Source organism: Sus scrofa, chromosome 4, assembly GCF_054392235.1.
Source record: "Sus scrofa isolate SSC_HxYL_T2T_F1_AM1 chromosome 4, Sscrofa_HxYL_maternal_Yorkshire_Landrace_v2.0, whole genome shotgun sequence".
Classification (NCBI taxonomy): Eukaryota; Metazoa; Chordata; class Mammalia; order Artiodactyla; family Suidae; genus Sus; species Sus scrofa.
This window is the reverse complement of record NC_139386.1, coordinates 99,769,280-99,791,960: the sequence shown is the minus strand read 5'-3', so window position 1 is coordinate 99,791,960 and position 22,681 is coordinate 99,769,280. Positions and strand designations below refer to the sequence as shown.

Genomic DNA, 22,681 nt, shown 5'->3' with positions numbered 1-22,681 from the left:
GCTCCTTACCCGTCCACGGTGCCTCTGGTCCCATCTAGGATCTCCAGGTCGTAGCCATCGGCCAAACACCAGTTGACGCTCGTCTCCTTGGTCTTTCCCGACTGCCTTTTGGAATCATATACGCTGACTCGGCCAACCTAGGAATTCCAGGAGCGGTGGGAGAAAGATGGAAACCTGTCAGGGAAAAGCTTCTGAAACAGGGCCTCGAGGCTCGCAGGAAGGCGGGAGTGTGGGGTCATGACCCGCGCCCCCCCACCTCCAGGATTCTGTGTGGCTAAACCTCAGGTGTAAGAAGCTGACGTCCAGTCAAATGAATTCCAGACTAAGAGAAGGAAAGCCCTTGGTGGAGGAGAGGATGGGTTCTGGGGAGACCACCTAAGGGCCCCGTTGCCCACAGGCTTTTGCTCCGCTGACAGCATTACTGGAAAAGGAGCACATGTCAAGGGAAAAATGGACGGGGTGAGAGCACCTTGGGGTGGTTGACGATAAAGGGGTACCGGAGTCCGTTCTCAAAGGCGCTCCCATCTCTTGTCACTCGGCAGCAGATGGCACGGGTCAGATGCCCTTGGCTGAAAAGGTAACCTGGGTATGAAAAAGAAACACACACCCCTGTGTTTGCACCAGAAGCTGTGAAGTGGCAGAGGTGTGTGGGGAGTGTGAAGGCACAGACAGAGACGGGGATGGAATCAGCTCCCTAGTTAGGAATCACTGTCTGACCGTGGCTGCCCAGGGATCAGCAAACATTTCAGCACAACATGTAAGGTTCCAGGGAAGGCCAAGGGCTGAGGAGAGCAAGGGAACTCAGACACTGCAGTTTTAAGCTGCTGTGTTTCTTTGACTCGTCTTGGAAGGACTTGCCTGGCACGTCATTACTTAGGCTCGCTGACTAAACCAACCTTCCAATCACAGCCAACTGGACACTCAGGGTCAATTATTCACCGTTGAGCTGAGCACACTTTGCAACGGGGAGACATCAGGTGAACAATGAAGCATGCGGGTGGCTGGGATGTGGGCACCAGAATGACCTTCCAAGAGAGGTCCTCACCCAGTGTCACGGATTTGAGATACACCGGCTGCAGGAAGTGGGTCAACAGCGCCCCCTGCAGGCCGAGCACGTTCCAGCGCAGGATTTTGTCACTACAGGACATGGTGCGGAGTCTCTCTCCCAGCCGAATGCCGTCCCACGTGGGCACAATGTCACTGGACTCCACTGGGATGGTGCCTTCCCCTGGTGAGAGAGGTGGGTCAGAGCTCCAGGCGCCACTGGACTAAGCCTCTCCCCAGCACGGGCCAGAGGCGACTCACTCACCTGTTCATGCATGTCATGGCACCTACTATGTGCTGGGCACTACGTTAGGTGCTAGGAAACAATGGTGAACAAAACCAAGTAAGATCCTTGCCTTCCTAGAAGGTTTACAGGGATGGGGGGATAAGAAGGGAATGGAACAGATGCTCAAGAAACCAACACACATTAAACATTCTAGATGGCCCTGAGAGAGCTATGATGGAGGGATGGCCGGGGGAACCTGCTGGGAAACGACTGTCGGGGGGCTGAGAGGCGAAGGAGGCGAAGGAACTGCTGAGAAGGAGTGCTGCACACACAGAGAACAGCATCAGCAAAGGCCCTGCGGCGGCAAGGCATCTGGCTGTCGAGGGAGCTGACAAAGAGCCAGTGTGGCTGAAGCGCAGGAGAGTGGCAGGTTTTGCTTTTACGACGAGTGCAGTGGGAAACCACTCTAGGGTGGTGGGGTTTTTGTTTTTAGTAAGCTTTTCTGAGATATAATCCGCCCATTGAAAGCATAGAATTCAATGATTTGCAGTGCAGTCCCAGAGTTGTGCAAACCACCACCACCACCGCAGACTTGAGAACACTTCATCACCCTAAAGAAACCTCCTGTCCCCCAGCGGTCACTCCCCATTCCCCTGACCCCCTCCTCGCCAGCCCCAGCCGGCCACGAATTTACTTTCCCTTGCTATAGATTTGCCTGTCCGATACATTTCCTATCAGTGGCATCAGCTACTTCGTGATCATTTGGGACCAGCTCCTCTCCCTATGATGTTTCCCAGGCGCATCCGTGTTGCCGCATGTCATCTGTTACCCGTGCTCCATTCCTTTCTATGGACGAATAATACCCTGCTGTTTGGATATAGCTCATTTTGCGTGTCTGTTCATCAGCCGATGGACGCTGGGGGTGTCTCCACTTCTAGGCTATTCTGAACCGTGTTGCTAGGAACATTCGTGTCTTGGGTTTTGGGTGGATGTATGTTTTCCCTTCTCTTGCGGATGTACCTGGGAGTGAACTGCTGGGTCATGTGGTAGCTCTGTGTTCACACTTGGGTTTTGAGCAGTGTAGTGACAGGACCTGATTTTTCGTCTGAGGATCCCTCTGACGACTATACAAGAATGACCTTGAGGGACGAGGAGTGGACGTGAGGAGACAATAAGGAGACATCAGGGGACAGTGGAGGAGGAAGAGGGGGCAGGCGTGGCGTAGAATCAGCGCCAATGAGATGGGAGACGGGGCACTTGGCGCCCTCCTACCAAATCCTCAGGGCTTGGGTTCCACATCTTTTTCTTTCCAGCCTTTCCCGAGGTGTCATCTCCGTTTCCAGGGCTTCAAAGACCAACCCCAGGAGGAGGACTCCCAGACTCCTGCTTCCAGCTAGCCCTTTCCTCTGAGCTCTCCGTGGGTGCCTCTGCTTGGCTCCTATTTGATTTGGGGGCCCCCCTCAGCTACCTAATTCAAAATGGAATCCTGATCTTCCTACAGCTCTTCCCCCACCTGGGTCCTCCCTCTCCCTGTGAACAAGAGCCGAGTACCCCAGCAACCAATGGCACAAACCCGGCAGCCGTGCCCTGGCTGGGCCCGGGGCTTGGCAGAGCCTCTCTGGGAGAGGGAGGACGTGACACTCACCGTTCTCTACCTTGGTGCGGAGCTTGCCTTGCTTGGGGTTCTCAAAGACAGGGTAGTGGCGGGAGTCTGTGCTCTCCACAGCCCGGTCGCTGCAGGACTTGTCAAAGAGGGCACCATCCCCACATGGGGCCGTGCTGCAAAACAGGGGCATCTGCTCAAACCCAGCTGTGCAGATACATCTCTCCAATGTCCTGAGGCTCAAGAACAGAGCGATGCGGGGGAAGCACGGATTTTTTTTTTTTCTGAAGCCTACCACGGGCTACTGGAGTGGGCAGAAGTGTATGCGAGTTATCCCAAACTAGGGCGTGGACCTCAAACGCAGAGGTGAGTGTGGCCCGTCGAACAGGCTCTGATTTGGGGACCAAGAAAGCAGTCAGATACTCAACTCTGGAAGCCCGGCACGGCCGGCTCTGGTGGCAACGCAGACTCTACTGACCTGATATAGAGATGGAAGGACACGGTCTTTTTTATTTGGAGCTTTTCTCCTCCCCTAGCGGGCTCAAATATGCTATCCTTCGCGGTGTGGGGATTGTATTTCATTAACTCGCTGTACAGAAACCTACAAGAAGAAAGTCTGGTTAAAAAGACAGGCTTGAGGAGTTCCCTGGTGGCTAAATGGGTTAATGACCCAACTGCTGTGGCAAGTTCGATCCCTGGCCCAGAAACTTTTTGGTGTGCCATGGGTGCAGGGGAAAAAAAAAAAAAAAAAGCCTGATTCTGGGAATAAGAGTTGCTTCTATAGTCTGATCCCAAGTAAGGAAAAAGCTTATTGGAGCAGATGGTTTCTCAGGTGAAAGAGATAGTGGGAAATTCTCCATGGGAGACCTCAACATTTTTTTTTTTAATTTTTTTTTTTAAGGGCCACACCTGTGGCATATGGAGGTTCCCAGGCCAGCAGTTGAATCTGAGCTGTAACTGCCAGCCTACACCACGGCCACAGCAACACCAGATCTGAGCTGCATCTGCGACCTATACTGCAGCTTGCAGCAACGCCAGATACTTAACCCACTGAGCAAGGCCAGGGATCGAACCCACATCCTCATGGATACTAGTCTGGTTTGTTACCGCTGGGCCACAACAGGAACTCCAGACCTCGGCATTTCTTAAAGCTAAGTTGGCCTTTTACGTAAGTTCTGTTTCTGCCAAGAGCTCCTTGCTCTGGCAGCTACAAGGATTCTAGGGTAGAACAAATTGGCTCAAGGACCATAGGAAGCTGTTGCTTCTCTCCCTTCATAAATTAAAAGAATAGTGAACTGGAGGAGAAAGCCGGCAGGACAGGGGTTGTTTATAGCTCCTCATATGGGAATGGAAGGCTTCCTCATTCCCACAACCCTGAAGATCAAAAGGTAATTCTTAAAAAAGGGCTTGTGGGAGTTCCTGTCGTGGCTCAGCAGTTAACGAACCCAACTAATACCCATGAGGATGCGGGTTCGATCCCTGGCTTCACTCAGTGGGTTAAGGATCTGGCGTTATGAGCTGGGGTAGGTCAAAGACGTGGCTCGGATCTGGCGTGGCTGTGGCTGTGGCGTAGGCTGGCGGCTATAGTTCTGATTCAACTCCCAGCCTGGGTCCTCCATATGCCACAGATGCGGGCCTAAAAAGAAAAGAAAAAGGACAAAGAAATAAAAATAAGAAAGGACTCGAGGTGGTGTTAGCAGGAAATGAGTGACTTAAACATAAACAGCAGGTGGCGTAGTGGGTGCAGCCGGGTCATAGAAGGGACTGATCGTAGGACAGGTTCGAATGGGCGGGCGAGGCAAAGGCTGACGCCTCGCAGCGCCGGTCAGGTGGGTGGCAGAGCCACCCCGCTCTGCAGCCGGGCTCACCTGATGAAGCCTCTCCGCGAGATGATCTCTGCATGGCAGTCATTGACCGTCTCTCCCTTGAGGCTCAGAGAATCTCCTTTCACACAGCGATTCCCTGGGAAGGTATTTAAAGCCAACGTGAAACTTCCAAAGGAAAACGATGATGAAGCGGGTAGAGGCTGTTTGTTCTGAAAGCCTGAAGGCTGAACCGCCTCAACTTATCAGATCCTGACTCCTGTATTCCCTTCCCCAGGAGACGGGAACTCATTCCCCGCTGAATTAACGGCAGCTGAGATGAACTAAAGGCAGAGGCAGCCACCCGGGACCTCGGAGGCGCTTCCAGGGGAGTGCATGCCAGAGCCCACTTACCCGTCCCCAAGCTGACCACGACACCCAGGTCTTCAGAGTCTTTCTTCATGATGATGGCAGCCAGGATCTTGCGGCCAAGCAAGGAGGGTTGGAAACTGTTGGTGAGGGCATTGAAGCACCGGTGGCTCAGCATGGCTATCTGGTCGTGGAAGGTGCTGCCCGTGAGAGGAAGCTGTAGGGACAAGAGGCCACATCAGGGCCACGGAGCCTTGGCTGCATCCGCCAATGCTTCCGAGTGGGCAGGGCCATGACATTCTACGCGATTTGTGGGTCATCTTTCCCCCTCTCACATCTAGTGTCCCAGTTCTGTGTTCTATTTAAGCTAACACGAAAGCCTAGGAATAGTTCACATGATAGCAAGAGCTGACTCCACCCAGACAGGAGTTAGCAGGACCCCCAAAAAAGAGAGCACCAAAAGTAGACGTCTTAACTGTCTTTGGCTGTGCTTCTGGGGACCTTGAGAGGAGGAGCATAGTTCTTCTGAGACTGGCCCCTGTCACTGGGGTTACCTCTGTGAAACCCATGCGCTCAGCCTTCTCGTTCTCCCCAATCAAGACGCGGAGGGCCGCATCTGCAGCTTCCTGCTTGCCTTGCTTCTTGCTGTGTGCGCAGACGGCTGGGAACCAGCGACCCCCAACTTTTGCTTGGTAAACGAACCTTGGGGAGGAGAAGCAGGGGGGGAATGAGACTTGCGCCTGACTGCGACAGCTATTCCGGAAAGGGACTTTATTCGAGTTGTGGCCAGTTTTGCCAACACGTGGCCCCACCACTCTTCACAGTTTCCAACACAGCGCTTCCCAGAGTTTGGACATTAGTGAATCACAGTGTGATTTCTGCTAGACCTGGGTATCACTTGGGCCATCACTTAATATTTTTCTCTCAATGGACTCTTTTCAAATGTAAACACACTCAAAAAGAACACTTCCTATCACTACTGTAAATGAAAAACCAGTATCATGTGTCATACATGGAAGGTGGCTATAAAACTGAGTGTGATTAAAACTTGTTAAATTCTGACAAGATATTATTGCGTATAAAGGCTCTAGGCCTGTCTTTACTCTAAAGGAAGTTTTAGCAAGTATTAGGGTTTAAAGAAACGCGGAGTTCCTGTCGTGGCGCAGTGGTTAACGAAACCGACTAGGAACCATGAGGTTGCAGGTTTGATCCCTGGCCTTGCTCAGTAGGTTAACGATCTGGCGTTGCTGTGAGCTGTGCAGGTCGCAGACGTGGTTCAGATCCCGCATTCCTGTGGCTCTGGCGTAGGCTGGCAGCTACAGCTCTGATTAGCCCCTAGCCTGGGAACCTCCATATGCTGCGGGAAGCGGCCCTAGAAAAGGCAAAAAGACAAAAAAAAAAAAGAAATGCTAACACCACAGGTGGACTGTCTTCTTAACCTATGCAGATAGGAGAAGGAATCATTTTCTCCCTCCTTGAATCACTGTTCCTGTAAAGCTGTCTGATTTTGTAAGTACTTGATTCCATTTCCTCATTCATCTCCTGATTAGCTCAAGAGGACTTACCCTGGAGAGGTCAGAGAGGCAAGGTCCGCCTTAGATCAGGGAACCACATTTTTATGAGGAGGTTATTTTTTGATTCCTAGAGGGCTTGCAGTGGCTAAAGGCAAGGGGAGTGTATCTGGGCCATGAGCTCTGCCAGCGGGAAAGCGTGCAGGTGGAGCAGAGAGGCAGGCACCAACTGGGGGCGCCTGGGGTCCCCCTCCCTCCCTGGCTGGGGCTCTCCATGAACAGAGAGAAGAGCAGGATGGAGCAAAATAGTTTGGGCAGCTACCAGACAAGGTTTTAAGAATCCCAGCTTTCAACCAGATTTTATTATTATTATTACTTTTTAATTTTAGGGCCATGCCTGTGACATATAGAGGTTCCCAGGCTCCCTAGGATCAAATCAGAGCTACAGCTGCCGGCCTACACCACTGCCACAGCAACTCTGGATCCAAGCTGCATCTGCAACCTACAGTCCAGCTTGCAGCAACGCTGAACCTTAACACACTGATAAAAGCCAGAGATCCAACCTGTGTCCTCAAGGAAACTAGCTGGGTTCTTAACCTGCCGAGCCACAGCGGGAACTCCTTCAATCAGATCTTTTTTTTTTTTTTTTTTTTTTTTTTGATCTTTTTTAGGGCCGCACCTGCAGCATATGGAGGTTCCCAGGCTAGGGGTCGAATTGGAGCTGTAGCCGCCGGCCTACGCCACAACCACAGCAACACAGGATCCGAGCCGTGTCTGCGACCTACACCACAGCTCACGGCAACGCAGGATCCTTAACCCACTGAGCGAGGCTAGGGATCGAACCTGCAACCTCATGGTTCCTAGTTGGATTCGTTAACCACTGAGCCACGATGGAAACTCTGCTCAACCAGATCTTAATCTGCTTTGGGGAACCCAGCCTGGATAATCCAATTGCATATAAACCAGTATCAATCAGTCCAGGCAATAAAAGGAATCAATCTTTACGTTCAACAATCCCAAGCGTCTTACTATTCCTTGCTTATCCTAAGCATCTGAATGCCTTTGCCCCTTTCTTTGATGATACCAAAAGGTTTGTGCAAGCCAGTGAGCTAAAGGTCAGTGAAGGAAAAGATGTTGGAGAGAGGGGATGGGGCCAAACCATGTAGGATCTTTACCTGAGATCCAGGAGAATTTCTTAAGTGTTTTATATGAGTGAAAAAGAATATGAACTCTTATGCACATAGACATACATATACAGAAAACATATACAACTATGTCTATGTGTGTGTATGCACACACACACACAATTAAGTTTGTTAATTGTACAATTAGAATCCATTAAAGCTGCACTGCCCAGTATGACAGCCACTGGCCACAAGAGGCTGTTAACTTTAATTAAAATTCCGTACAACTAATAATTCAGTTCCTTGGTCGTATCAGCCACATTTCAAGGGCTCGGTAACCACATCTGGCCTTTTTAGTGGGATGCTGGGGACCAAAGCCCAACTGGGATGAGTTAAGGAAGTGAAGACAATAAAAAAACACTGCGTATAGACAATTCTTTTGAGAGGTTTGGCTGTGACGGGAGCAGAGATGAGGTGGTACCTGGAGGGAATTGGGGGTCAAGGGAAGGTTTTAGAAGATGGGCACAGGCATGTCTGCGGGCTGATGGGAATATCTGACAGCAAGAGCAACTGATGATGAGAAATGAAGATACCTGAGGGAGGAGATGAGAGGGAAGAGGATCCCGGGCACAGGGGAGGGAGGAAGGACAGCTGCAGGTGGGAAGGCGGAGTTGGTGATGGGAAGGGAAGGTATTTGTCATGATCACTGTTAATTTCTCAATTAAGTGTGAAGGAAGGTCATCTGTTTAGAGTGAGAAAGAGGCATTTTGGTGGAAATCTGAAAACAGGGGCAAAGGTCTAAAATGGTTTTCTTCGAGTAGGAAGGAGAATTCAGTATACAGATATAGTAGGAAAAAAATGCTGGGAAGAGGGCAAAAAATGGGGTGGAAGGCAAGTGATATTCCCTTACTTAAAATCCCTCAGTGGCTCTCCGCTGCTCGTGGGGCAGGAGCACGACATGGTCCACAAGGTCCCTCTCCAGTCTCAAGTGGCATCGGGCCTCCCTTGGGCTCCCTGCTCCACCCACACGGGCTTCCTGCAGCCCATCGCCAGCTCTGTGGACTCGGGGTACTATCTCCTGGGCTTAGCATCTTCCCTTTCTCTTTTAATCATCCCTAAGGTCTTAGCTCAGATACATGTTATTCATTGCAGCACAGTTTAGAGTAGCAAAAGTCTGAAAGCAACCCAAGTGTTCATCAATAAATAAATCCTGCTAAAGCCGGACACCGGAACACTATACTTTGCAGCTATATACGAATATAAGTAACATGAAAAACTCTCCAAGATAACACCATTATGTGTAAAAAAGCAAGCTAGAGATCAATGCGTGTAAGTATTTCTGTGTAACAAAAGGGGGGGATATACTTGCCTGTATTCATATAAAGATACTTTGGAAGGCTACATCTTAACATAAAGTTATTACATGTTGGTATGTTGGGGGATGTGTGTGTGTGTGTGTGTGTGTGTAGGTGAGAGCTGAGTTAAAGAGAGAATAAACTTTTTATGGTTTTGATTTTTTTTTCCTTCTTCTCATTTTTGGCCACCCAACAGCACACAGAGTTCCTGGGCCAGGGATCAGATCCAAGCCATAGTCACTAAGCCACAGCTGTGGCAACACTGGATCCTTAACCCACTGTGCTGGGCTGGGGAATGAAACCTGTGTCCCAGTGCTCCCAAGATGCCGCTGGTCCCATTGTGTCACAGCGGGAACTCATCTGAATATTATTTTTTGAAAATTGTGCGTAGTCTATTACCTATTAAAAAACTTACAAGGTGCATGACTCATGGCCCAGCAATTCCACTCCTGAAAATTTATCCCATAGACAGGTTGGCACATATGAGCAGAGCCATGTACGAAGATGTTCACTGCAGGAGTGCTTCTGAGACCAAAGCCAACCTGCATGTCACCGGAAGTTGGTGAAATAAATGATGCAAGGTGGGGGCTTCAAACCGTAAGAGCAACAGTCTCGTTCTTAAACGAGGCGATAGGTAGCTGGGTGTTCGTTTTGGAAAAGGCTTTTTATATCTCTTATTTGACAAAGCAGGTTAAAAAACTGTAAGCATCTATCAAAGAAGCATCATGTCGCTATGCGCAGGAGGCTAGGAGATTGCTACGTGCTGATCTGAAATAAACTCTAAGACACACTGGTAAGTAGAGGAGTCAAGGTCAAGAATCGAAGATATGATATATATTTACTTTGTTTAAAAAAACAAAGAGAAAGGAAAGTGTGCTCATATTTGCATGGAAATTTCTGGAAGGACTCAAGAAACTGGTAGTGGTGTATGAGTCTGGGGAGTCTGAGATAGAAAGGAGACTTTTCATGGCACATTTTTTTCAATCAGCCACTGATTGTCTATGTATATATATATGTGTGTATATATATATATATATATATATATACATACATACATACATTCCTTTAAAAAATTAAAACTGATTTTATGAAATTCAAAAGGATCACATTCACTGGAAGAGTGACTCCAGAGTGATCCAGTGTCTTCTCTGAGGCCCAGGGGACAGGGCTGGGCTTCGTCCCCTCAACGGGTCCCTCCTGGCACTCACAGCTAACGCACATGCTTTCTCTCCTGGATCACAGGCTGTCCCTGCCCCGTGACACAGGCGACAGTCCTGCAGCCAGGACGGGAACACTCACTTGGGCTCGTGAGGCGGTCCGGACTGGTCGACCAACTTGAACTCAGCAGCAAAACCATGGGAGCGGGCGTACTCTAACAGGCCGCCCACGGGGTTGGTGTTCAGGTATCGGACGAGCTCGCCAACCCTCCTGACCTTGTTGGGCATCATGGATTCCAGGTTATCGAATGATTCCGAGTTTGTGCTTCCAGGCTAGAGGAGACGCAACCAGAGAAAGAGGACCCATGCCCACTTTAATGCAAACTCTGAGGCCCCTCATGGCTAATCCTGAGCCGCTCGGTTGCTGAAAAATGACCTGTACCTTGTGAGTAGAAAATGGCCCCACCTGGTTATCGGAAGACAGCGAGCTGGTGGCCTCCCGGTGCAGGGCCTTCATGGCCTCCTCAGCAGCCAACTGCTTTGCCGCCTTCTTGCTGGGGGCGCTGGCGGTGGGGAAAGTATGGGTTCCCATTGCAACGCAGTACTGGAACCTGACAGGAGATGAAAGGAGAGGATTAAACTGGTTTTGAGGGAAGAGCTTCCACCTAGCCTTTGTCAGGTCGTCATCCTTTACGCCTGGAAATTGCCTCGCACACATCGCCTTTGTGCCTTGGCTCACGCAGTCACTCCTGCCTTGAAGAGCCGGTGCCTTACCCCTCCTCCTGCCCCCAGCCTCTCTTAGCCTGGCTGACCCCTACTCGGCATTTACGCATCAACCTCATTTTACCTCCTCCAGGAACCCTTCTCTTGAACCTGTAGGTCTGCAGAGCCTCAGAGCAGAGAGCTTCTCAGGTGCGCCCAGGTCTGGCACCTTTTAGTCCCACCACCAGTAACCTCCAAGCCGTGTATCTCCCTTGTGCTCGGTCCCTGCCTTGCCCTTTGGATTCCTAATCCCAGATTCTCTGCTCCACAAGCAGCAACCATGCTCTCAAGGCCCCCTATTTGCCATACTGGTAACAGGAGTGATTGCTCAGTGAAATAATCTGCCATCTCTGAGGAGGCAAGGAGGAAAATGTATCTCTCTCTCTTTTTGAGAAAACCTCAGCAGAGATACATGATACAAGAGATGTACTTGGGGTCATGGGCAGGGCCTTCTCTGGATAGGAGGCGGAATTCACAGGAGCTCCCCAACTTGTGCACACACTCAAGCAGTGTAGTGACGGGGTTCTTCCCAGAAAGGAAGGATGTTGCTGAAGGGGTGGTAGTCTGGGACTCTGCGGTCTGGAGAAGATGAGAGACAGAAAAACAAAAACAGAAAACAAAAAGAAACCAAACTGAGAAAACATTGGCTAGTCCATCACAGCAGAGGGCACGGGGACGGGAGGCTCTCCCTCGGTCAGCTGCACGTTTGGGGCTGGCTACTTCTACAGGAGGAGGGGTGCGGGGATTTTCTAGGCCTTGCAGGGAAGGCTCAGTTAGGTACATGTTCTTGGTCTCATTTCTTATCTGCCAAGAGAGGAGATTCGACTCAATAATTCTGAATGTCTCTTTCAGCTCTGAAATTCTGCAGCTGCGGTTAGGCTGGGGGAGGCGGGGAGCTGGGTGTGAGAGGAGGAATGCTGGGCTGGCGAGGTGGGGTGGCGGGGAGAGGAGGAAGCTGACCCTGAGACAGACTCGGCTGAGCCGGCGGAGACGGTCTCAAGAGGGTCAAGGCCTGCTACTTCACAGACGCGGAGCGGGAACTGATGTCCTCCCAGAGGGCAGGACACCTACCTTCTGGGACTCCTTCTCCGAGGAAGAGAAGTATGCGTCTTCTGATCTTCCACCGTCCTGGGCTCTTGCTTCCTCAAGCAGAACTGTCATGGCTTTCATGGCTGCATCCTGCTTGGCCACTTTCTTGCTGCCAGCTTCAGCTGGGGGAAACTCTCGGCCATTGATGACAACTTGGAATTTAAATCTTGATGGAAAGTGATTAGATGTGTGAACACTAGTCTAGGCCATCCCTTCTGCCCTCTCCAAAGAGATCTTCACCCTGGAATTTCCTGCTACGCTAAGGGGCTTGCTGACTTGCGGAGGAGATGGAGGGTAGGCCAAGGGACTCCTGTCCCTCTGGAGGCTCAGCCTGTTCCTACTTTTGAGAAACAAAGCAGCCAGTGACTCTCTCTCCAAAGCTCGTTAGAGCAAACAAAACACAGCCATGGACGATGTGAAGCTAGCTCAAGGGAAACCTACCATCTTTTAGCAAAGAATTAAGAGCAAGTCTGCGCAAAAAAAAAAAAAAAAAAAAAAGATGAGCCAAAATCACCAGTAGAGTCTTGTTAGCAACCAAAAAGCCTTTATGCTAAAGCAGTGGTGGCAGACTGGCCACCTCAGGGGCAGTTCCTAAATAAAGCGAAGGCTTCTCACAGCACGGTCTCACACTCCCCAGACACCTATGGGGATCAGACACCTGTCACTCCTGGGGGTCTGTTTTTGTCCCCAGCCTACCCTCAGACACACACACCACTCTTCCAGTTTGTTCTGAGTCATCCTATAGCTCTACCCATCTCATGCCCGAGATGAAGGGAACTTCCCCTCGTTATGCAGAGAACCAAAAAGCATTTGCTCTAGGCCTCTGGACTTAGCTTAGAACGCCTTTGTTCAAGCTTTCAAATGTGTTCGGCTCTTTGCTCAATCTGGGATTTCATTTAGAAAAGTAGGTCAAATTTCTTATTTCCTGGGTCTTCTGAAATATCTGAACATGGCATCAACGTTTCTCATAGCTGGAGTCCAAAGAAAGGTGAACCACAAAACCCACAGCTGTTCCCCAACTCTGGGGAGGGGGATGGAGGGAGGAGAAAGAGAATGACGGCGGTCCAGTCTCTACCCTGGACAGAAGCAGAGCAGTCCTGGCCCTGCCAGCTTTTGGACAGATGTAGCCCCTTTCCTTAAGGGCTCTCCCGCAATGCCATCCTGGTGTCATGAAGACAGTCAGGCTAGAGGAGGAAGGGTGGGAGCTGGGAATCCTCGCCCTCAGACACCACCCAGGGGTAATGCCCAGGTTAGCGGGGGTTCTCTCGAGGCCCCGCACGGTGCGTTCTCTGGCCGTGGCGTGCGGCCACTCAGCTTCGGCAGTTTCGGCTCCGCTGGGCCCTGCAGCAGCTCCTCGTGGGCCCACCTGTCTTCCTCAATCTGTCCGCTGGCTTGTTAGAGCCTATGGTGCTCGGCTGGGCCAGCTGTCTGAGTGAGGTACTTTCTGATTTCACAGCTTAGGAGCAGCAGCAAGTGCTAGCCCACCCGGCTGTGCAGAGGCGGCTGTTAAATTAGAACCGCCGCCTTCCCCTGGCTGGCGCAGCGCACACGCCATGGCAGCCTTTCCCTACAGGAGCCGAGTGGGGTGGGCCTGGGGGGGCGGGGGGGGTCTGTTGCTACTTAGCTGCACGACTCACCCTTACTCTCCGCGTGCAGCCGGCCCGCCCCCCCTGGTCCCGTCCCCCTTGGGGAACTCAGCTCCGGGGAGGGGAGGATGGCACACACGGAAGGAGGCGGGGAGCCGTCACGTCTTCATCACCTCTGGCCTTAGGAGGCAGGCCTGCCACTGACGCAGGGAAGCTAATCACCTCCAAAGAAGCTCCATCTGAGCCCAGGGCGTCAACCTGCTCCCCGCTCAGCCAAGAGTCTGGCTGGGCCGAGGTCTACCATTCCCTGCTCGAGAGGCGGAGGAACCAGGGTGACCGGAGCCCACAGGCAGAAAGGAAGAGGGAAGAGACGGGGTCGCAACCGGCCGCTGCTCACGAGTCGGCCAAGACCGCGGCAGGAGCCAGAGCGCCTGACCCCAACCTTAGGCACAATTCCTGAGTGGTCTCTTACCGAGGTTCATGGGGTGGTCCACTCTGCTCTATCATGTTGAACTCACAGGTCTGACTAGCGAACTGAGCATATTCTAACAGGCCACTGATGGGGTTCTTCAGCTGGCATTCTGTCAGTTTCTTGTAGGGTGAACACCGTGGCAAGCCATGACTGTAGAAGGAGGGCATCTCCATGATGGCTCGAAACTCACCTGGTGCTGCGCGGATACTATTCAAGTCATCGGGGATGTCATCTGTGGCCCACTGGCCATTTTCAAAGTCAACATACCCTGTTTTGGAGGGGCCGTTGTCGTGGACAGGTGGTTTCAGCTTTATCAGGTCTGGTGTGACCTCTTGCTTGGTTTCTAGCTTTGCGACGGGTTCCTGCCCATTCTCCACTTCTTCCGTGGGGACCGTGCTGTCTGAGGCATCCGGCTCGGGGAAGGTGCAGGGGGAGGGCTCCGCGACTGGAGGGGTCTCCGGGCTCGCAGCTTGAGGGGTTTCGGGAACGCTGTCCGTGCTTCTCTTGATTTGTAGCCTCTCCCGCTTCTTGTCGGTCAGATACCACATGGGAGGGGTGGTCCCCTGCCTGCAGACGTCCCCTTGCCTCTCCAAGTCAATCAGCACAGCGTTCACATCTCGGGCCTTGGTGAGGCCAATGTTTTTAGCCAAGTTCAGGGCAGAGGAGTTGGACACGTTAAACAGGTAGTCACAGATCTTCTCCTTGATCTCAGCCATGTCGAAAGGCTCAGGCGGGGCTTCCAAGTCAGGGGTGGGGCTTCTGTCTTCAGTTTCCAAACCGGGGTCTGAGCCTGGAGCTCCCTGGCTACAAGGGTCTGCTCTCACTACTTGGCTGGGTGGATTGCACGTCTGACCTGGGACGGCAATTCTCCACCAAGGGGGAGTTCCTGCCTCCCGATGCAGCTTGCCCTTCTTTGCCAGAGAGTATAAAATGCGATTGATTTCCCTCTTGGGGGTTTGGAGCTTCCAGGCTAGATCATGCGCTGTGGCGGCCTTCCCTTCCCCAAGCTCCTCTAAGACCCTTTGTTCCTGATCCTGGCTGATAGTCAGTTGCTGGAAACGTGAGGAGAGCCGATCAACACCTCTCCATGGCAGATTCCGGCCAGGTGGGGAAGGGTGCTGGAACTCTCTCGGGAGCACCTGACTGCTGAGATGCACGCCCCAGGGGACACCCCAGGGCTCTAGCTGCCTGCCTCTGGCAGGTGGTCCTGGAAACCTTGGCCCAAGTCCAGGGAGGAATGGTGGCAGTGATGGTGTCTGCTTTCCAATTAGGGGTACTTCTTGGAGCCGCCCCTTGAGAAACTCTATTTGCTGGAGCTGGAAACTATCAGGATACAGTCCCAGCCCTGGCTGCTGGTGTCTGAGCTTGCTGGGCTCATAGCCTTGAAGTGGATGGGGTTGGCTCCTGCTCCGGGAACACCCCTGCAGAGCAAGAAGATGAAAAAGAAAGTGAATGAGGACTGCCGTGGTGAGCCTGACCCTACCCCCTGCCTAGGGTGGGGGTAGGGGCTGCACCTGATTCCTAAGGAGCTGAGAAGGTGAGACATGGGCTTGTGACGCAGCCGGGGTGGCCTGCCCACCTTGCGACTACTACCTGTGGATCCAATAGAAGGAAGAGATGGAGGAGCAGGAGGTCAGGCGCACAGAGCTCCCAGAAGCAGGTGGAGGTTGACACCTCAGTACAGACTCTCCAGGAACCTAGCTCATTCTTTTCCCCTTGACAGAATTTTAGGGAAGATACATTTTCCACTCCACTCACCAAAAAAAAAAAAAAAAAAAAAAAAAAAAATCCTTCTAAAGGCAGAGAAACAAACATGTGAATGTTTTGTTTTAAAAGCAAAGCAAAGATCGAATAACCTAAAAATGCCACAGGAGTCAGGAGACCAGGAAATGGCCCACTGTCTAGCCCCTCACCTCTAAAATCTCTCATTTGGGTGACTATAAAGAAACAAGTGAGTGGACTGGATGAACTGGACCTCGTCCTCTGAGGCTGTGGCAGAGGAAGCCTCGCCACCTGGGAAGGGCAGTAGGACCTCACAGGCTTGTCTGCTCACGCTGCCCTCCTGGGAGGACCAGAATTTGGTTTTAGGGGAGCTGGATGGTTTCTTTGGAAAAAAAAAGGCACATCGTTCTCATCCTTCGGGGTGGTGTCCAGGCTTAGAAAGGACACTGGGCACTTCTACCCAAACCAGCAGGCTCGCCCGGATGTGTGGAGCTGGCAGCATTTATTCCTGGACACCTTGGCCCCTGCCTCCCACACTCCCTTAGCTACCTCCCAACAGCTGCATCCATGCGTGTCTTTAGAACCCCGTTCTGTAGGCGACCCCATCTTCTCTCAGACGGTCACACATTTACCACGACAGCACACTCTGACCCGTCCCCCTCCCCCAGACAGTGCTGCCCTCTCCCTGATGCTACTCACAGGAGGGGCAGAGGCAGGAGGGACTTAGGGGACCCAGGGGGGGTGTCAGGAACACCTTGCTACCTGTCCCCAGGGCTGCACACCTAGGAGCAACGTTTCCTCAGGCTCACGTGCCCCTCGTCTGATTCTCCCGAAGGCTACAAGGACCTACAGGCAGCTGGGTCCCTTCCTTCAATGACCTCAGCCTTCAATAGCCCACTCCTGACCCCTTGTCACAATTAGGGCACTTTAGCACTCTTGCTGGTCATGCTCATGGTACGCTGGCTGTAGAGTTCTTTCCAACGACCGCCACCTGCACCTGCGGCCACATGAGTGGCTTGTCCAGCTCCTCACTTGATCCCACTGTCACTCGAGCTGGGGCCATTACCGAACCTCAAACCCTGAAATTCTTTTCTAGGGTCAATAAACGTTTTCTGTAAAGGGCCAGACGGGCATTCAATTATACCACATAAAAAGCCACCCACAAAATGTAAAAGGTCCTTTACCAAACCTGGGGGACCTTACCTTGCCCTGTGGGCGGTGGTATGCTGCCTCCTACTCTTCAACAGCAACTTGCCTGGGTTCTACCAGGTCCGCTCCTTGCCCCATGGGACCTGCTACTCACGTGACATTCCCCCCCCCTCCCCCGCCACCATCTGTAGCTGCGGGTCAGTTCCTCTCGACCTGTCTTCATTCTAGCATCACACACCTTGTGTAGCCTAGACCTCGAGGTCAGTTCCCTTCTCCACCCAAGGCCCACTGTCCCTTTGTTTCTGTCCTGAAGCTTCCAAATGGTGCTGGAGGAGGACACTGTCTCATGCTCATGGGGCCATATGAAGTCCTGCTCTTGAACTTCTGTTTGGTTTTCACGGCTGTTTGGTGGTCAACTCGGCACAACGACACGTGCTGGCTCACTGTGGACGGGGTTCTCTTTTAAAAATTCTCCCCCCGTGATGTGGTGACAGAGGCCCAGATATCTCCTCTTACCTCTCTTTTTCCCTCTGTCCCTGTCCTTTCTTCTCCCCCTTTGCATATAATCAGTCCCCAAGGTTTTGTCTAAGGGCTGCTTCTTCCTTCCCCAGGTGGATGTCATTCATTTCCCCAATCTTAACCAGCCTCTTGAGAAAGGGCATTGGAGCCTACTGCCTCCAACCATCACTTTGTTGTTTTTTTTTTGTTTTGTTTTGTTTTTTTTAAGGCCACACCCACGGCCTATGGAAGTTCCCAGGCTAGGGGTCAAATCGGAGCTGCAACTGCCCGCCTATGCCACAGCCACAGCAACTTGGGATCCTAGCCGAGTCTGCGACCTACACCACAGCTCCTGGCAACTCCAGGTCCTTAACCCACTGAGCAAGGCCAGGGATTGAACCCACATCCTCATGGATCCCAGTTGGGTTCATTACCACTGAGCCACAACGAGAACTCTCTCCAGCCACCACTTTGTGCTGAAGCTTAAGCCTTGAATTTTCAAATGCCTAAACAATCTGTCCACTCAAATATCCTGCCTCAATCCAGCCCCTCTTCCTGCTGCTCTTCTTATGGTTAATGGCAGCGCACCCTGCTTAGTTATTAAGGCTGGAACCCTGAGTCATCTTTGCTGCCTGCCTGCCTTCCTCCCTCCTCTCCCACATCACATCAGGTAGCTGCCAAGTCCTATCTTGTCCACCTCTTCTAATCTTTGCAGTGTGCCTTCTCCCAGTTGGAGCCCCTCATTACCGCTCGCACAGGCTACAAACGTCTCTCATTCTTCCTTCCTTCCACCTTCCAGGGCAATGTGCCTGCCCCGCTCTCTACTGTCACCTCTCACAACCAGGGCCCATTCCCTACAGATCTCTTTACATGCCACCTTCTTTAGGAGACGCCTGAATCCCACATCCCCCAGCCCACGACAGCTTCCTCTCCTTGAACTCCTCCCACTCAGCACCCGTTACACCACTTATCTTTTAATCATAGCTACTGATTTTTTTTAAAAAATGGCACACAGATTGAAATGTGTCTGAAAGATGATTAACAACATTAGGTGCCCTAGAAATTATACTCGGCTGTCCACTCTCGATACTTCCTCATGTTGTACGGATGGGGGCTTCAGTCAACTCCGCGGTCAGCTCCTGGAGGACAAGGACTATGCTTCACTAATCTCTGCATCCCTAGCACCTAAGGCAGCACCTGGCATAAGCTGATCCTGGACCAATGTTTCCTGAATCAATCCCCGTACGAATAAGACCGCGCTAGACACACAATCCCATCCCTTTTCTTGCTCCTCGTGATGCACTCCCCCTCCCGCCACCCCCGGGCTGAGGTCTGTGTAAGTACACACAGTGAGTGCCGGCTCACAGAGTATGGGGACTTGAGGGGATTTCTGATCAGCTCTTTGGGTGACTCTGGTAAAAGAACTTTGTTTAAAAGTGGCTAAAGTCAGTTTCTAGCTCAAGGCTTTCTAGATTTAAACTGGTGCTACTTGACCAAAACCTGCAAAATATTCGAAGGTCTATCCACAGAAGAAGGTTGAACAAATCATGACACGTTCAGGCCATGGAACCATACTCAATTTTTTTTTTCTCAAATGTGTTATCTATTTAGGAGTGATATGTTAAATTCACAACAGCAAAAACAAGCAAGTTGCAGAGGAATGTGTATGCTACAATCCCCCCCCCCCTTTTTGGTGTACTAAAGTTAAAAACCTGTGGGAGCTCCCACTGTGGTGCAGTGGGCTAATGATCTGGCCTGTCATTGTGGAGGCACCAGCCCGGCGCAGTGGGTTAAGGATCCAGCACTGCAGCAGCTGTGGCATAGGCTGCAGAGTGATCCCTGGCCTGGGAACTTCCACATGCTACAGGTATGGCCGCAAAAGGGGGAAAAAATAGTTAAAAACCCATGAATGTGTGCGCAAGCTAGAAAGAACACGGAGAGAAGAAAGAAGGAAAGGGGAGCTTCCTGGTGCCTAGAGGTTAAGGATCCAGTGTTATCTCTGCTGTAGTGCCAGCCTGATCCCTGGCCCAGGAACTTCCGCAAGCCAAGGGCATGACCAAAAAAAAAAAGGAAAGAAGGAAAGGATATACGGATTTGTTAACAATAGTTATTTGAGGGAAAAATGAGAGGGAGAGTATTAATATTTTCTTTTTCTTTCTTTTTTTTTTACTTACTAGATTACTGGTTTATTATAAAAGACTGTAACTCGGGAAGAGCCAGATGGAAGAGATGCAGAGGGCAAGGTGTGGGGGAGGGGCGAGGAGCTTCTGTGCTGTCCCCAGGGCCCCACTCCTGACATCTCCGCATGGTCACCAATCTGGCTGTTCTCTGAACCTACCCTTTTGGGTTTTCATGGAGGCTTCATCATCGCAGGGTTGATTAAATCACTGTCTGCTGGCTGGTGGTTCAACGTTCAGCCCCTCCTAATTTTTTCTTTATATCCCCTTATATCCCCTAAAAGCCAAACCACCACTTCGGAACAGCCATTTGTAGAAGAGAGTCACAGAATGAGAGGGAGAGCAAGGACGAGAGAAACTAACCCACTGTGAACGTTCCTAAATCCCTCAACATCTCCACTCATCCACTTCATGCATATGTACCACGCAAATTAGGTAGCAAGCCACTTAGCATTCATTGCCCAGCAAAGCTTCCCTTTAAACTAGTCTCGTATATTTAGGATCAAGAGACCAGCCCCCACCTTTATTTTACCACATGATATTTTATATATTTTTTTTAAACTGAGGTATAAATTTACAGTCAAATTTACCCTTTTTAGTGTATAATTCTATGAGTTTTGACTATATAGAGTCAAAGCACATAAAGCCTTATAACTACCACTGCGATCAAGATACAGAACATTTTCATTTCCCGAAAACATTTTCTCATGTGCTTTGCAACCAATTCCTTTCCCTACACCCAGCCCCTAGCAACCACTGATCTGTCTTCCTCTAGCTTTGTTTTCTCCCTCATACATTTTTTCTTCTTTTTCCTTTTTTTTTAGGGCCACACCCATGGTATATGGGAGTTCCCAAGCTAGGGGTTGAATCAGAGCTGCAGCTGCCAGCCTACACCACGGCCACAGCAATGCCGGATCCGAGACATGTCTGCGACCTACACCACAGCTCATGGCAATGCCAGATCCTTAACCTACTGAGCAGGGCCAGCGATCGAACTCGTGTCCTCATGGACACTAGTCAGGTTTGTTTCCGCTGAGCCACAAAGAAACTCCAGTATGTAGTCTTTTGAGTCCAGCTTCTTTCGCTTAGCATCATGAATCTGAGATTTGTCCACTTAGTTACACAGAGCAGCAGTTCCTGCCTTTTTTTGTTGAGCAGTTTTCCATTACATGGATGTATCCTAGTTTATCTAACCACTTGTTGAAAACACTAGAGTCTTCCAGTTTTTAGAGGTAATGAATAAAGGCCCTATAAACTTCCCCCTACAGGTTAAGAAGGAAAGGAGACAGCTAAAAGTAAAGCATGTTGTCCAAGTGGAGCTAAAGGTAGGGTGGGCAGCCATGGGTCCTGGCAGAAAAGCAGAGGGGGATCTGTCCTGACCTGGGCTCAGGGTTTCCTCTTCAGGATGCATTTTCCCATTTTCCTCACAAACCCTCTTCCAGGCCTTGTTCCACAAGGCAGAATTAATTAGCATGATACAAATTCCTAAATTCCTAGAACAGCAATTTTTCTTGGCAAGAAAATATACACACACTCTCACAATGCGCATATGTCACACAAAAACAGAAACATACAGGAGGTGTAGGATGAGCCAGTTGCTGCTGGCCTGACTGCGCTCTGACCCCAGCGGCTTACCTGCCTCGGGTCCATGGCACCTCCAAGGCATGTCCTGACTCCCACCCGCCCGCCGGCAGCGCGACCCTCCCGGGAGGGACCCTCCTTGAGGCGGGGCCGTCAGGCTCTCGAGTAGGACAGGCCCGGGCCTGGAGATGGGCTTGGAAATGGCTCTGGTTCAATTTCACTTTCGTTTCTTCAGAAGGACCGCCCACTTTGGAAAGTTTGGCCGAGGGGCGGGGCTTGGGCCAAGCAAGCTGAGCTGCCTGGGTTCCTGCCGATTACAAGTTTAAACCCTTTCTTGCAAGAGTATTGGGCAAGATACTCTTCCTTTAGGTAAAGAGCTATAAATACTGAGCCCAGAATTCCCTTCGCAGCCTTCTCAGGAATACATGAGAGAAAGCAAACGGAGAACAAAGCCACCCTGCCAAGTTCAGCACTGGAGAAAGAGCCAAGGCTCCCGGCACTGCCTTCCAGGTCTGCCCTAATGTGACCACCTGTCTCTAATGTGGAAGAGAGTGGGGGGCAGATCTCTTCAAATGACTGACGTCCCTGCTGTGGACTAATTGCTCCTACACTAGCACATTTAGCGACGTGAGCGTGTAACAGCCAGCATATAGGAGCCAGATAATGATCATAGCAACTGAACACTTAAGAATCTACAACAGAAAACCATCCCACCATCTGGCATCCGTCCAGGCAAGGGTTAAGTCCTTTTTACATGCCTTGTCTCCTTAATTTTCCTGACAGCTTGGCCAGGCAGGCATTATTCCAAACCACAGATGTGGAAATGGAGGCTCCACAAGGGCCATGCTGCGGCTAAATCCAGGTCTGACTGCAAAACGTCATTCCTCATCCCCACTCTACACTTGCTCAAGCCACACCGCAGCTTTCCAAGAGATGACTGATGGTATCAACTGATGTCATGAGCAGGCTTATATGGCTGCTCTATTTTATACAAGATGTCAGAAAAATATTTTATGAAACAATTCTAATGCTCAACAGCCCCCCTCCCTCTTCCACCTGAGCGATTTCTTTTTCTGTATTTCATTTCACTTTTATCCCCACTGCTTCTGAGATTTACAAGGCGGTCCCGTTACAGCACTGTCCCCAACCGATGCCCTTTCTTACTGCCCCCTCATTCTATTCGCCTTAAGTGTTAGTCCCCCCAACTTCGCATTTCTAGTGGAGTCTGTCTGTTTTTTCCCTCTCCGGGCCTTTGTGCATTCTGTGCCTTTGCCTTGAATGTACTTCCTCTGTGGCTTCTGGCAAAAGCCATTCAAGGTCTGCTTCAAATATGACCTCTTAGGAAAGCTTTGCCCCACTCTGGTAGGGGAGTGGGTGCGATTCGTGGTGCCTTGTTTTGGCTTCTCCCTTAACACTTGCAACTACAAGAGCACTTTCACCATCCTCTGAAAATG

At 51.0% G+C, this 22,681-nt stretch overlaps 1 protein-coding gene across 26 annotated transcripts in view; it reads right to left on the bottom strand.

Annotated features, from left to right (window-relative positions):
- ADAR (adenosine deaminase RNA specific) overlaps window positions 1-22,681 on the bottom strand; it is a 43,029-nt gene that overhangs the window by 3,064 nt on the left and 17,284 nt on the right. For 2 of the 26 annotated variants that reach the window (XM_085022877.1, XM_085022891.1), the window contains exons 2-15: window positions 14,368-15,521; window positions 14,101-14,250; window positions 12,025-12,208; window positions 11,384-11,532; window positions 10,658-10,802; window positions 10,334-10,524; window positions 5,599-5,746; window positions 5,090-5,261; window positions 4,742-4,835; window positions 3,352-3,474; window positions 2,916-3,049; window positions 1,046-1,228; window positions 470-582; window positions 10-137 (exon numbers count right to left, since the gene is read on the bottom strand). In XM_085022877.1, coding sequence (XP_084879003.1) covers window positions 10-137; window positions 470-582; window positions 1,046-1,228; window positions 2,916-3,049; window positions 3,352-3,474; window positions 4,742-4,835; window positions 5,090-5,261; window positions 5,599-5,746; window positions 10,334-10,524; window positions 10,658-10,802; window positions 11,384-11,532; window positions 12,025-12,208; window positions 14,101-14,250; window positions 14,368-15,521 — 3,068 coding nt within the window. Of the gene's footprint in view, window positions 1-9; window positions 138-469; window positions 583-1,045; window positions 1,229-2,915; window positions 3,050-3,351; window positions 3,475-4,741; window positions 4,836-5,089; window positions 5,262-5,520; window positions 5,747-10,333; window positions 10,525-10,657; window positions 10,803-11,038; window positions 11,533-12,024; window positions 12,209-14,100; window positions 15,522-21,281; window positions 21,453-22,681 lie in introns of those variants that run through there. The other 24 variants (XM_021089756.2, XM_085022888.1, XM_085022875.1 and 21 more) reach the window with 20 other exon arrangements.